Here is a 13718-nt window from a genome sequence, read left to right as displayed (position 1 = left end):
AATTAAGCCAGGAAACGTGGTCGAGCCCCATGATAAAGGCCCATGGGGAGCGGCTGGCTAATTTGCTCTCACTAGAGCCTCCTGGCTTTTCTTCCCTCCCACTCCCCTGCACCACTAGCCCCTACCTGTTCCCCAGTCCAGCATGTGTCCCTGGTGAGGGTTGCCGCTGCCCTTTACAGGCTGCCTGGTATGTGCTGCAAGTGAGTGGCCTCGGGGGAGGCTGTACAGCCTGCAGGCGGTACACCGGCTGGTTAGAGCTGGCTCTGCAGGTGCTGGGTTGGGGGTCAGGAGGGTTGGGGAGAGGCGGGCTGAGAGTGGGGAGCAGGGCCCCTTCCCCGAAACAGACAGGTTGAGCAGGAGGAATCAGAACAGGAGGCAAGGTGGGTAAGTCAGGGGCAGCAAGCAGGGGCTTGGGCAGTGAGCCTGTAGGCGATCAGGTTTGCATCTCCCAGAAGAGCTCTGTCAAAGGTCCCTTGTCACTTGGTGTTGGCCGAGTCCCATAGCCCCTCAGGTCTCCTTCCTGGATTTTCCCACGGACTCTGACACTGTGCACTGGTTCCTTTCTAACAGTCTTTCTTGGGCCCCCAGTGCACTCTTCCCCCACCACCCTATCTCTCACCCAACATCCCTGAATGAAATCTTGTTCTCTTTCACCAGTTCCACTATTTTCTTACCAGGCTTCTGATCTCCGTCTTCTCTCCGAAAAAGGCAGGTAGGATAAGTGGTTAGGCTCTGCTGTTTGCTGGGGTGTGACCTCTGTCGACTGACTTCACTCTGCCAAAGTTTCCATTCTCTGGACTGTAAAGTGGGGGCTGTTAGGAGCCCCTGCCTCATGAAGGTTGTTATATAATAAATGCATTCATGCATGTAGAAGTCTTCCTGTGGGGTAAGCGTGCCTAGACTCAGTGAATGTCAGCTGCTGTTACGTTCCCTCTCATGGTCTCCCTAAGAGCCCTTCCCTCCTCCCATTTCAACTGTCTCCTCTAGACAGATGACCTCTAAATCTGAATGTTCAACCCGAGCTCTGGATCTTCACCTGCTTGTTGAGAGGCAGTGTGGGGCAGAGAAAGAGCATGGGCTCGGGAGGGGCCGATGAGGGCTCAGTCCTGCTCAGCACTCACAGCTGTGGGCTTCATCAGCCCTCACAGTGACTCCATCTGAACACCTGCTCAGCCACTCATCCATAAGAGGGATGATGACACTTGCTCCTCTGGAAGCTTGGCCATGTCTGTTTCCTCTGCGGCACCAACGTGCTCTATAATTATAACTCTCTCCATCCTCTCCCCCAACCAAAGGCAAAGTGAAGTCCTTGAGAGCAGGGGCTTTTCTTCTCGTTCTCTGCTCTGCACACTTCTAGCACAAGCTCAATATTGTTATTCATTCACTTTCTCTCCCCTGTACTCCTCTGACTTCTCAAAATCAGCACGTTCCACACCAAACAACCAACCATTTCCTCCGTAGACCCGGTCCATTAATATTTTTTTTTTTTTTTTTTTTGTGGTACGCGGGCCTCTCACTGTTGTGGCCTCTCCCGTTGCGGACCACAGGCTCCGGACGCGCAGGCTCAGCGGCCATGGCTCACGGGCCCAGCAACTCCACAGCATGTGGGAACTTCCCGGACCGGGGCACGAACCCCTGCCCCCTGCATCGGCAGGGGGACTCTCAACCACTGCGCCACCAGGGAAGCCCCCCGGTCCATTAATTTAACAAACTATTATTAACTGCCAATAATAAGCCAAGCACAGGGCTAAGGGTTTGCATAGACATAGGACGGTGAGACCTTGTCTCATTTACAGAAGTGTTCACTGTCTCCTGAGGAGATGGATGATGACACTGGAGCACAGTATTTGCTATCACTGGAATACAGACACTCCACAGGCAGCCCCGAGCACAGAGAAGGCACAACCTTTCTGACTGTAGGAGCTGGAGAAGCCTTCTTAGAGGAGGTGACAACTGCTCCGGGTGTTGCTGAAAGAGTAGGGATTTTCAGGCAGAGAAGTTTTCCAGAGAAGAGTGTTAGAGGCACAAACGAACACGGTGCATACACGGTGCATGTTTAGCTGGAATGGGAGACTTGAAGGGAGAAAATGAGACTGGAAGGCTGAGAACATTTCCCCGCATTGTAAAATGGAAAATTTTACACATACACAGAAATAGGGGAAATGGTATAAAATCCACCTCCATGTGCTTATCATCCAGCTTCAGCAATTATCAATTCAATGGCCAATCCTGTTTTATTTATATCCCTACTCACTACACTCCCATCCCATTATTTTAATGCAAATCTCAGACATTGAGTCATTTCATTCATAAATGCTTCAGTATTTTGAAAAGGATATCTTTTTTCTTCTTCTTACAAATGAGTCATAGTATAGTCTAACACTGCAACTTGTTTGATTTTTTTTTTAATTATTTTATTTATTTTTGGCTGCGTTGGGTCTTCACTGCTGCGCACGGGCTTTCTCTAGTTGCAGTGAGTGGGGGCTACTCTTCTTTGCGGTGTGCGGGCCACTCATTGTGGTGGCTTCTCTTGTTGCGGAGCACTGGGCTCTAGGTGTGTGGGCTTCAGTAGTTGTGGCAGGTGGGCTCAGTAGTTGTGGCTCGCGGGCTCTAGAGCGCAGGCTCAATAGTTGTGGCGCATGGGCTTAGTTGCTCCGCGGCATGTGGGATCTTCCGGGACCAGGGCTCGAACCCGTGTCCCCTGCATTGGCAGGCGGATTCTCAACCACTGTGCCACCAGGGAAGCCCCCAACTTGTTTGATTTTTATCCTAGCCATCTATCTGGCTACTGTACTGTATCAGGATACATAACGTTGTCTCCCTCTTTCAGGAAGCTACTTAGTGTTCCATTTGTGAATATACAATAATTAACCTCGATAGTCCCCAAATGATGGGCATTTAGGCTGTTCCCAATATCCTCATATCAAAACAAAGTTGAGAGAATACCCTTGAACATACATCTTTGTCTACCTACAGGCACATCTATGGGTTAAATTCCCGGACGTGGAATTGCTAGGACTTTGTGCACTTTGACTTCTGACAGGTGCTCTTTATTTGGCCCAGGAGGGCCTTCGAATGATACAACAAGGACGGTTTCTGTTTTCCAGGCTTGTGACATTTTGGAATCCTCTCTGTCATTCTCCATTTAATCAGCCATGTCCTACGAACTCAACTCCTCCGAGTCTGTCCACCTTCCTCCCCACTGCTGTGGTCCTGGCTCAGGCCTGATCGCTTTCTCACCAAGACAGTTGCTGCTACAAACTCAGAATGTAGTCTAATCATCTGCCAGGGCAACACATCCTAAAACGGGAACTACATCATTCTCTTGCTTAAACGCCTCTATTGGTGTCTCCCCACGTACAATATTAAAAAAAAAAATCCAACTCCTTAGCTGCCTTTCCATGCTTTCCAGTTTGTTCCCACCTTCTCACTCATTTCTCACACACCTTTAGGCTTCAAGGAAACTGGATGCTAGTGCCTTACTGAGGCCCCCAGCTCACCTTCTCCCTCCTGTCTCTGTTGTGGAAATCTTGCTCATCCTTTATGGTAAACTCAAACCCCACCTCTTCCATGAATCCACTCAGTGCAAGACCACTAGTTTTGAACCCAGGGTGACTTGGATTCTAATCGTGACTCTCTTGGGGAATGTCACTTAATCTTTCTGAGACTTGGATTTTTCATCTGTTAAATAAAGACAAAAATACCAACCTTGCAGAATTGTTGTGAGGATTAAGGATAATGGGCACATAGTAGGCGTTCAATAAAAGGAAATTCTCCGTATTTCCGTGGTCGCTTTGACTATCCCACCGCACTGGATTGGAGCCTCTGGTTCTACGCGGGCTGCATTTGCTTTGTGTTACACCTGGTGGTCGACAAGGCCGTCTTGACCACTAGACTGCAAGCTCGCTGTGGGCAGGGCTGGTGATTCACCCCGGACCACCTACCGCCTGGCAGAGAGCCTGCAAATAAGTGGAGAACGGGACAGATATAAACGTAGGAAAAAGATATACAGGCGGAAGGAGGGCAGACGCAAGCGCAGAGGGGCTGCAAGACAGCTTTCTGCTGGACTCTGGAGCCAACTGCACGCGGAATCCGGGCCGGGGGTGGGGCCAGGATATGGGGGCGGGGCCTGGAGCGGACCCCCGCCCCTGTCCGTCCACTAACGCGCTCCGCTGTAGCAGTCCGCTAGCAGCGAGGTTCCTGGCGCTGCTTCCAGGCTCCTCCGCGGCGGGGCGGGTCCGGGTGCTGCTGGCGCCGAGATGCGCCCCGTGCTCGGCCTCCTCCTGGTCTTTGCCGGCTGCACCTTCGCCCTGTACTTGCTGTCGACGCGACTGCCCCGCGGGTCGACACTGGGCACAGATAAGGAGGCTGGAGACAGGTGCGTGGCGGCGGTGACGGGGGCCGGGGTTCGGGTCAGAGGAAGGGAGCCAGGTCCGAGGATGGGGTCTAGGAATCGGATTTTCGGGTTCCTGGATCGGAGGCATCGGGGGCTGGGATTTGGGGTTCAGTTCTGGGACTGGAGATTGGGCCGCGTCTACACGGTCTTGGGCAGACCGGGTGGACGAGAGCGGGGCCTGGCCCTGTCTGGGACCTGCGTGCTGCCGGCTGCGCGGGAGTGCTCTCTGGTGCCTTTGGGGTGGTGATTTGCGGAGGGAAACGCGGCGCCCTACCTTGGGTGGATCCTGCTGGAGCACCTCTGTTCCCGCCATTGGATCGCCTCTTCAGCGGTGTTCCCGTCGCCTTCCCAGGCCCAGCCCTGATCCCCGTTTGCATCCGACCTTCGCCTCTATGTGGACCCGCAGCCTCTTCTTTTTTTTAACATCTTTATTGGGGTATAATTGCTTTACAATGGTGTGTTAGTTTCTGCTTTATAACAAAATGAATCAGTTATACATATACATATGTTCCCATATCTCTTCCCTCATGCGTCTCCCTCCCTCCCACCCTCCCTACCCCTCCAGGTGGTCACAAAGCACCGAACTGATCTCCCTGTGCTATGCGGCCCGCAGCCCCTTCTTAACGACTGCTCTCAGCCTCACTCCATCGTCCTCCCCACTTCACTTCACTACACTTCTGTCAGGTCTGCCCTTGGGGCTTTAAGGCATCCGGTCTTCAGGAGAAACGTTGATAGACAACTTTAAATTGTTCACTAATTAATTATCTGCTGTCTTTTCTTGGCTGTCTCTGCTCTTTTCCTTTTACTCCCTGACAGGTTGAGGCAGGAGGCAGTACAAATACCTACCGGGCTGATTTGTCGTGATAAACCAGCATACTGTTTATAAAGTTAATGGAAGTGTGTCAAGGATGTTACTGATGTTTGAATATTAGGACAGCTGTTTTCAGTGACTGTATTCTTTTACTCTAGCTGGGAAGACTCTGCTGTGGGTGTCAGACATACTAAGAGAAATATTCTGATGAGAAACAGGAGGGTTTGCTTATAATTGATCATTGATGGATTCAAGAGTTGTTCAGCTGGCAGAGGCAAGGTAGCCTTTACACTGTAACCCTTGTACAGGGTTCAGAGTGCACTGAGGATCATATAGAGAGGCAGGGTGAAAAGCAGGCTCTTTGAAAGGGTTGGTTCCAAGCCTGACATATTATCAAGAAGATTATGTTTATGGTATGGACAAATATTCTTTCCCAGGGAACCTTTAATTGGCTCTTTTGTGACTGATAAAGCAGTCGTTTTACCTAGTAACTTTGGAGCACTGTGAAGTTTGAATTGTCCTTGGCCTAAAGCTTAGGGGGAGGGGGTACTCCTAGAAAGAAAAGCAGTTTAGGACGTTTAGTACTTGCCTAGAAATTAATCCATTTGCCTCTTAAGAATAGTTCATAAAACCTGAGAGCTAAGAGGGAACTTAGTGATTATCCACCTTCAACCCCTCATTTTTCCGATAAGGAAACTGAGGCTCAGGGACTAGCCTGAGATCACACAACTGGACAGTAGCAGAGTTGAGATGCTATGCCAGGTCCCTTGCTTCCAAACCAAGGCTCTTCTCCTTGCCTCTGCTGTGTTATATCAGGTCATCCATTATTCTGGCCTCCCATTAAGTGTGTGTTCCCAGCAGACCAGATGATGGTCACATTTATAAACCTACTTTGGAAAGAAGACACAACAAGTGACTTTATTAGGTATTAGGCTGATCTGGACTCTTGTTTCCATCTGCTTTTCCAAATCTCAGGTCACTGTGGTTCCCCTCGGACCTGGCCGAGCTGCGGGAACTCTCTGAGGTCCTTCAAGAGTACCGGAAGGAGCATCAGGCCTACGTGTTCCTGCTTTTCTGCAGTGCCTACCTCTACAAACAGGGCTTTGCCATCCCTGGCTCCAGCTTCCTGGTCAGTATCCTGTCCTCCTCCTGTGCCTGCCTCCCGGGAAGCCACCTTCTGTCTTTGTAGAGGGGCCCTTAGGCTGCAGATCCTACGGTCCAGAGGACAGACTACTGTGGCTACCATTTGTTGATGGCTTTCCCTGTGTCAGGCACTGTCCTAGTTGCTTTACCTGCACGACCTTATTTAATTCTCCTAAGAGCCAACAATGGACAATTTTATCCACATTTTACAGATAAGGAAATGAATGGTGAGAAGTTAAGTAACCGTCCCAGGTGACAAGGCGAGGAGGGGGTTGGGCTGAGGTTTGAACCCACATCCGCCCAGCTCCAGAGCCTGCCTTTCCTCTCAGGTATGCTGCTTTTGTTTCTAAGGATTGGATAGGTGTGGAGCACTGTCCTTGAGACCTCTCCCCCTCCGCATGTTGGTGTTTCTTTTTTTTTTTAATTTTTTAAATTTTTTAAAATTTTTTGTGGTACGCGGGCCTCTCACTGTTGCGGCCTCTCCCATTGCGGAGCACAGGCTCCGGACGCGCAGGCTCAGCGGCCATGGCTCATGGGCCCAGCCGCTCCGCGGCATGTGGGATCTTCCCGGACTGGGGCACGAACCCGTGTCCCCTGCATCGGCAGGCGGACTCTGAACCACCGCGCCATCAGGGAAGCCCCTGATGATTCTTTTAAAATCTTTTTTCTCCACTAGTCTGTGAGTTCCTTGAGGTCAGGACCTGTTCCTTATTCTCAGCCTATGTGCTTCTTTGCCTGGCCCAGGGAAGTGCCTTTATAAATGTTTGACGAACAGATGCAGGTTGTTCATGGTGATGTTAGGCTGTAGAGGATTGGGAAGTCTCCCTGTGTGGAGAAGACGAGTCATTCTGGTTGTCCGGGCGGCCCCCTGGCTCTCGGGAGCCACAGTGTTAGACCTGGGCTTGTGCTGGGGCTCTTGGGTGCTTCTCATCAGTTGCCATCTCAGATGATACAGAAGAATCTGTGCTGTCCTCCCAGCAGCATTTTAAGCTGGTTGGTATAAATGTATATGTCTGTTATGGCTTTGGGTTTGAATCCCAGCTGTGTAACCCTGAGCAAGTCATTTAACTTCTCTAATGCTGTTTCCTCATCTGTAGAACCGGCATTCTCCTATGTAACCCCCTAGGATTGTTACATGGGAGGATTAAATGACACAGTGGGTGCAGAGGGGCTGGCACGGTGATGGTGTGCTGCCTGGCACTTGTTGCACTTGTTGAATGATTGGGTGACTGAGCAGGAAGACTTGAAAGCTTCCTTCTGCCCTGCTTCTCCCTCCGGCCCCAACATTCAGCTCAGGCTGGATCCACCTAAGCAGTTTGTTAGAAACTGGAAGAAAAGCAAACACATTCTGCCAAGAGAGATGGGGGTGTGTATGGTGCTTGAGGCCAGGGACTGACTCCTGGGGCTTCCCCTGTACCTCTTTCTCTCTTGAGCTGATCCCTCTTCAGGGCGAAGAGCCAGCTGCTACCTGGAGGTGAATCCTGTCTCTGCCTCGTGTGACTCTGGGCACGATACTTAATCTTGCACCTATAGAAGGGGTGAGGATGGTATACTAAACAGGGTCATAGTGGGGATTAAATCAGACCTGTAGTCAAGCACATAGTAGGTGCTGAGGAGATCCCCACCTTCTCACTTCCAGGTTCCCCTTTTACTTTCTCTCTTGGATCCCATGTTTGGCAGGATGATGTCTACCAGCCAAACTGCACTTAGGAAGTATTAGTTCACTTTTCCATTTTTGTCAATCTAAGGCTTTTTTGAGTGTCAGCTAGAACTCTGGTCAACATGGAACCCCCAGTGTTAGCATTATAGAGAAGTAATTCCTACAGGAAGGAAAGACATGAGACATTTTCTAAAGCTTAGGAGGTCTTCCTGAGGGAAAATTCATGGTTTGTGTTTATTTAAAGTAGCAGAAATAACTTGTGAGCTTCATTGCTGCCTCTTCCTAGGGCACCAGGGCTGGCGGGGCCTTGCACAGCCCAAGTGGCAGGCTGGGGGCTGTATACACAGATTTCCCCATTTAATTGTCTCGCCCGCTGAGGTTTTAATCTTCTTCCCAGTTTCAAAGGTGAGGAGACCGAGGCCGGGGGCTGTAGTTCCCAGCTCCTTCATCACTTTTTTTCTTTTCTTTAAAAAATTTATTTATTTTTGGTTGTGTTGGGTCTTCATTGCTGCACCTGGGCTTTCTCTAGTTGCGGCGAGCGGGGGCTACTCTTTATTGCGGTGCGCGGGCTTCTCATTGTGGTGGCTTCTCTTGTTGCAGAGCACAGGCTCTAGGCGCGCAGGCTTCGGTAGTTGTGGCACGCGGGCTTCAGTAGTCGTGGCTCATGGGCTCTAGAGCGCCCATGTGGGATCTTCTGGACCAGGGCTTGAACCCGTGTCCCCTGCATTGGCAGGCGGATTCTTAACCACTGTGCCACCAGGGAAGCCCCTTCATCACTTTTCATTCATCTCTTTAGAGTGGGAGTTAGGTTTTCTCCAGGAAAATCACTGAAGGAGGAGGGAACCTAGGACTCCTGGGCTCTAGGACAAGATGGCTGGTAGCTGCCAGATGTTCTCATGGCAGAGGATTTGTTTTCTTTGCAGAATGTTTTAGCCGGTGCTTTGTTTGGGCCATGGCTGGGGCTTCTGCTGTGCTGTGTGCTGACCTCGGTGGGTGCCACATGCTGCTACCTGCTCTCCAGTGTTTTTGGCAAACAGCTGGTGGTCTCCTATTTTCCTGACAGAGTGGCCCTGCTGCAGAGGAAGGTAAGGCGAGGGGGTACATCTAAGTGCCGGGCCCCCAGAAAGTTACCACGTGGCCCTGAGGGGAGTAGGGGCAGAGATCTCCCACAGTGTTCCTCTATCCTGCCTCAGGATGTCCCAGGGGTCCTGTTGATGTCTCCAGGAGACGCAGATCTGAGCTCAAATCCCAGCTCCATCACTACCAACTCTGTGTCTTTGGGCAGGTTCCTGACTTTTCTGAGCCTGTGTCTTTGGGCAGGTTCCTGACTTTTCTGAGCCTCAGGTACCTCCACTTTAAAAATGAGGAAAAGAATCTCTGCTCTGGAATTTATAGAATATGTAAAATAGAGTATGTAGAACAGTGCCTGGCATTAACAGATTTTCAATACCTGGAGACTCTTTCTGCTTCTTAATGGCCTTGTCTTCTTTGGCTACAGGTGGAGGAGAACAGAAACAGCTTGTTTTTTTTCTTACTGTTTTTGAGACTTTTCCCCATGACGCCAAACTGGTTCTTGAACCTCTCGGCCCCAATTCTGAACATCCCCATCGTGCAGTTTTTCTTCTCTGTTCTTATCGGTAAGACGTGGTGTGTAAATTTGAGTCTCACAGTTGTCCTGGGCATGTGCCTGCCTCTGCGAGCACAGGCTCATGAAGAGCATCGAAAGGCCTTATCTAAAGTAATTGTTCCTGACTGCAGACCTACTCGGGCTTGAACATGAAAACCCATAAAAATACTTCTGGAAAAAATAGGGATTGTTCATTCTGTAACTGTATTTAATGCCTATTGTGTGCCAAGCACTGTGCCAGGCCCTGGGATTAGAAGAGTAATCTGTGTAACACACACATCTTGGCCCATAGTAAGGGCTCAGTAAAAGCAGAGTTGGAGTGAGGGGACGTGGGCAGAAGGCAAGTGGAGGCAGGGGAAGGGTCAGAGCAAGGGGCTTCCTGTTTGGCTTTGGCCCGTTTTGATTAAGATCTGCCTTAGGAAGAGCTGGTACTAGTGCGGTTCCTTCTTGCCTTTTGACAATTGTATGACCTTCAACAAGCTCCTTACCCTCATGGGCCACTTGGCCAAATGAGGGGCTAGGACTAGAGCAGTGTTTCTCTAAGTATGAGCTTTGAACCATCTGAATGGTAAAATTGTTAACAGCCTGTAAAATCACTGACTTACTTTCTCCACACTGGAAGCAAACCACCCTCTCTAAACCTAAGGCAAGGGTCTCCTCTCTTAACCCTTCTTTAGAACATGGAAGGGAAGGCTACTCAGGGCTCTGGGTCAGACATGACAAATCTGTGGTTGAGCAGCTGCTATTAATAGGGAATTCCTGAGAGAAGTTGAGATCTTAAATTGAAGCAGAATCTACCACGGCTAATTCTGTCAGACAGCCTTTTAGACAGCATGCCTCAGCACCTCTGTTAGCAGCCTGTAATCACCCAGGTGGCACGAGACTTGGAAGGACTCCAGAGACTGAGATTCTAGTTACCCTTCTGACAAGCTGTGTGACCTTCATGAGTCTATGATCTTGAGGCATCATCTACTAGAGGAGTGGATCAGATCATCAGGGAGTCCCAAACCAATCAGAATCTTGGGAGTGGGGGTCAGGAGAGGCTGTTAGAATGCAGGTTCCTGGGTTCTACCCCAGACCCAGGTAACCAGAATCCCTGGGGTGTTACCCGAGGATGTGGTTTTTTTTTTTTTTTTTGCGGTACACGGGCCTCTCACTGCTGTGGCCTCTCCCATCGCGGAGCACAGGCCCCAGACACGCAGGCTCAGAGGGAATGGCTCACGGGCCCAGCCGCTCCGTGGCACGTGGGATCCTCCCGGACCGGGGCACGAACCCGCGTCTCCTGCATCGGCAGGCGGACTCTCAACCACTGCGCCACCAGGGAAGCCCTGAAGATGTGTTTTTAACAACTTCACCAGGGGTTTGTTATACAACCAGCCTCTCTAGCCACCAGTCAGACTTGTGGGATCCAGTGGATTTGATGACCTCTTACAGACAGTACAGAACATGAGTAGTACTACTGCTTCTAAGAAACCTGTTTTTATCACAGGCGTACTGTAAACCTCATAATGCTGGTGCTTCTCTTTACTTTGGCTGTTGGGCGCTCAGAACCAAATTTGGGGTCACCTCTAGCAAATGAGTGAACTTTATGCATTTTTGCTTAAGTACTAACTGTACTTTGTTTATTCTTCTCTCATTTTGTTTTATTCTCCATTCATTTTGTTTTTTCCTATTTAAAAAAATGTCTAATCTTACTGTAGTATATATATTTTGTGAACCATCTCAAGTCCTTTTGCTGAATGAGACAAATGTATGTGGGAAGTGAGGAAAGGAGGGGCAAGAGTGGAAAAGAAGGGAAAGACGTAATATGTTTAGAGGTCAGGAATTGGGCAAAAACAGTACAAAACTGGAGTCACTGTTGTGAATTCCTGGTGACATTTCTGAAGGACTATTGTTCTTCATTTTCCTGCTCCCCAGTAACAGGCTCTTTCCCTTTTCTTCTTCAAGGTTTGATTCCATATAATTTCATCTGTGTGCAGACGGGCTCCATCCTGTCAACCCTGACTTCTCTGGATGCTCTTTTCTCCTGGGAAACTGCCTTTAAGCTGTTGGCCATTGCCCTGGTGGCCTTAGTTCCTGGAACCCTCATTAAAAAATTTAGTCAGAAGGACCTACATTTGAATGAAACGAGCAACGCTCATCATCTAAATAGTAGAAAGTACACCTGATCTGGATCCTTTGGTTGCCTCGTCCCTGGACTCTACTGTTTATTTATTTGTGTAATGGGCGTGGTCCTCTGAAGCCCCTCATTGTTTTTAAATTATTCTCAACAGTTGATTTAGACACTATTCTTCTGTGTGCACTGTCTTGTCATGAAGGACACTCTGTGCTCTAGAAGGTGAATTATATCAGGTTCTCAAGGCAGCCCTGATTTAGCAGGACACTCTGCAAAATGGATGGCCTCCTAGCAAATCCTGTTTGTATTTTACTGAATAACAAGGAACTCAGGCCAAGCCCTGAGCTGCTTCGGGAGAGGCTGCCGATTGCCCTTGTCCAGGGCGCCTCGTCTGCACAGTGATCAGCTGTTGTGACAGGTGTTATCCTTTTACGTCCCTCGTGGACATGATTAGTGTAGATAATGACATGTGAACCCACATCACTGACACCACTCTTCATCTTGTTAGTCTCCTGAAGAGTGATCCTTCTGCACTGTTTTGCTGATGACCTACCTCTTCCATAAATCAGAGGAAACAAGCTGACAAACTGCATGGGATTTCCATGTACAGCTCAAAACCACAGTGATTGCTGTAATGCTTTTTGTGTTCAGACGCACTGATGTTACCACATATGTCACATCTCCTCTTGTTTGCATGTCCTGACAATTCAGCTGATTGCAAACAGACTATTGAATATCAGTGGAGCAAACTCTGTATGTTATGAATACTCTGGAGAAGTTCTTACCCATCTGGATGGGCAGAACCCTTGACTCACTTGAACCAAATGACTGTGAGTACATTTTCTAGTCTGTCCTTTCTGTGTGGAAATCCCTCCTCTGTCTTGCTGGGACAATGGATTCAGTACACTCCAATATCACCCAGTATACCCTCTGAATGCTTTTTTTCATTTTGTCATTTCCTGAGAATAACGGAGGGAATAATTCTATTTTATCTTTTAATTCAGGTGAATTAAGGGGAGAATTTGGTTTTGGATTAATTTGTTTTGTTGTATTTTAATGATCTGTAGCTGTCATGGCTTCCTATGGCTGCAGGATTGAATTGGCACAGACCTGTTCATGCTTCCAAGGACAGAAGGGCCTTGGCACCTAAAATGACCAGCTCTGGGATCCTGTACCCTACAGGAGTAACTCATCATTTCTTAGCAGAACTGTTGTCCCTGGGCACCATCTGCTGGGTTTTTGATTTGGCTTGGCCAAGAATCTTGCCAAGGCTTTAATGTAGACCAGTTGTTCTACATGAATTCTTGGGAATTCATGACAGAGAATGAATTTCCAAGCAGTGTTTTTTGGACATGGTATAATCCAAAAAACACAACAAGGACTTCATTTTTAAGGATGTGTTGCTTTAAAAGAAGCTTGATAACAAGAGTGGGAGTGAGGAGGATGCCAACTGGACTTGGAGATCCGTGGCTCTTTGTGTTGTGAAGTAGGAGGAGGGAAGGGGAGACACAAGGAAGCTCTCTACACTATTGAAAGTATGGCCCTTTGCCCTTTATCCAGATCCTTGGATTGGTCTCTCTCCCATCTCCCCCGTGATTTTGCAACAATGTGCCTTATCAGTTGTGAGTTTACAGGCAAAGCAATTTCCCAAATAAATGGATATAAATATTCTGTGTGGTGTGTGTTTATACATGTTGCTAACTTTCAATTCCCATTGCCAGTGGGAATCAGGATTGGCTGAAAATCAGACAATCCAAAGTGGTGTCTTAGCTTTCTACTCTCAAGCTTCTTACCAGTTGTACACACTGGAAGCCAGATTTTCACTTTTGCCTTTTCCCTCGTATGCATACTTTATAGTAGGGTACTAATACCACAGAAGTAGCTGTAAGATGGGCAGCAGGAAAGTCGTAGGGAAGAAGAAGAGTGCCTGTCTAGGATACGACAGAATAATCACCAAGAGACGAT

The 13718-nt window shown here is 48.8% G+C and overlaps 1 protein-coding gene across 1 annotated transcript; it reads left to right on the top strand.

The window, feature by feature from the left end:
* The first annotated feature begins 4195 nt into the window (after positions 1-4195).
* Positions 4196-13381, top strand: TMEM41A (transmembrane protein 41A). Its single transcript, XM_082654942.1, has 5 exons — positions 4196-4378; positions 6183-6336; positions 8934-9095; positions 9509-9647; positions 11585-13381. Exons 1-5 carry the CDS (start codon positions 4260-4262, stop codon positions 11803-11805), a joined length of 795 nt encoding a protein of 264 aa, XP_082511068.1. The 5' UTR covers positions 4196-4259; the 3' UTR covers positions 11806-13381.
* The last annotated feature ends 337 nt before the right edge of the window (positions 13382-13718 follow it).

Source organism: Grampus griseus, assembly GCF_964374135.1.
Source record: "Grampus griseus genome assembly, chromosome: 5".
Classification (NCBI taxonomy): Eukaryota; Metazoa; Chordata; class Mammalia; order Artiodactyla; family Delphinidae; genus Grampus; species Grampus griseus.
This window is presented reverse-complemented; position numbering and strand designations above follow the sequence as displayed.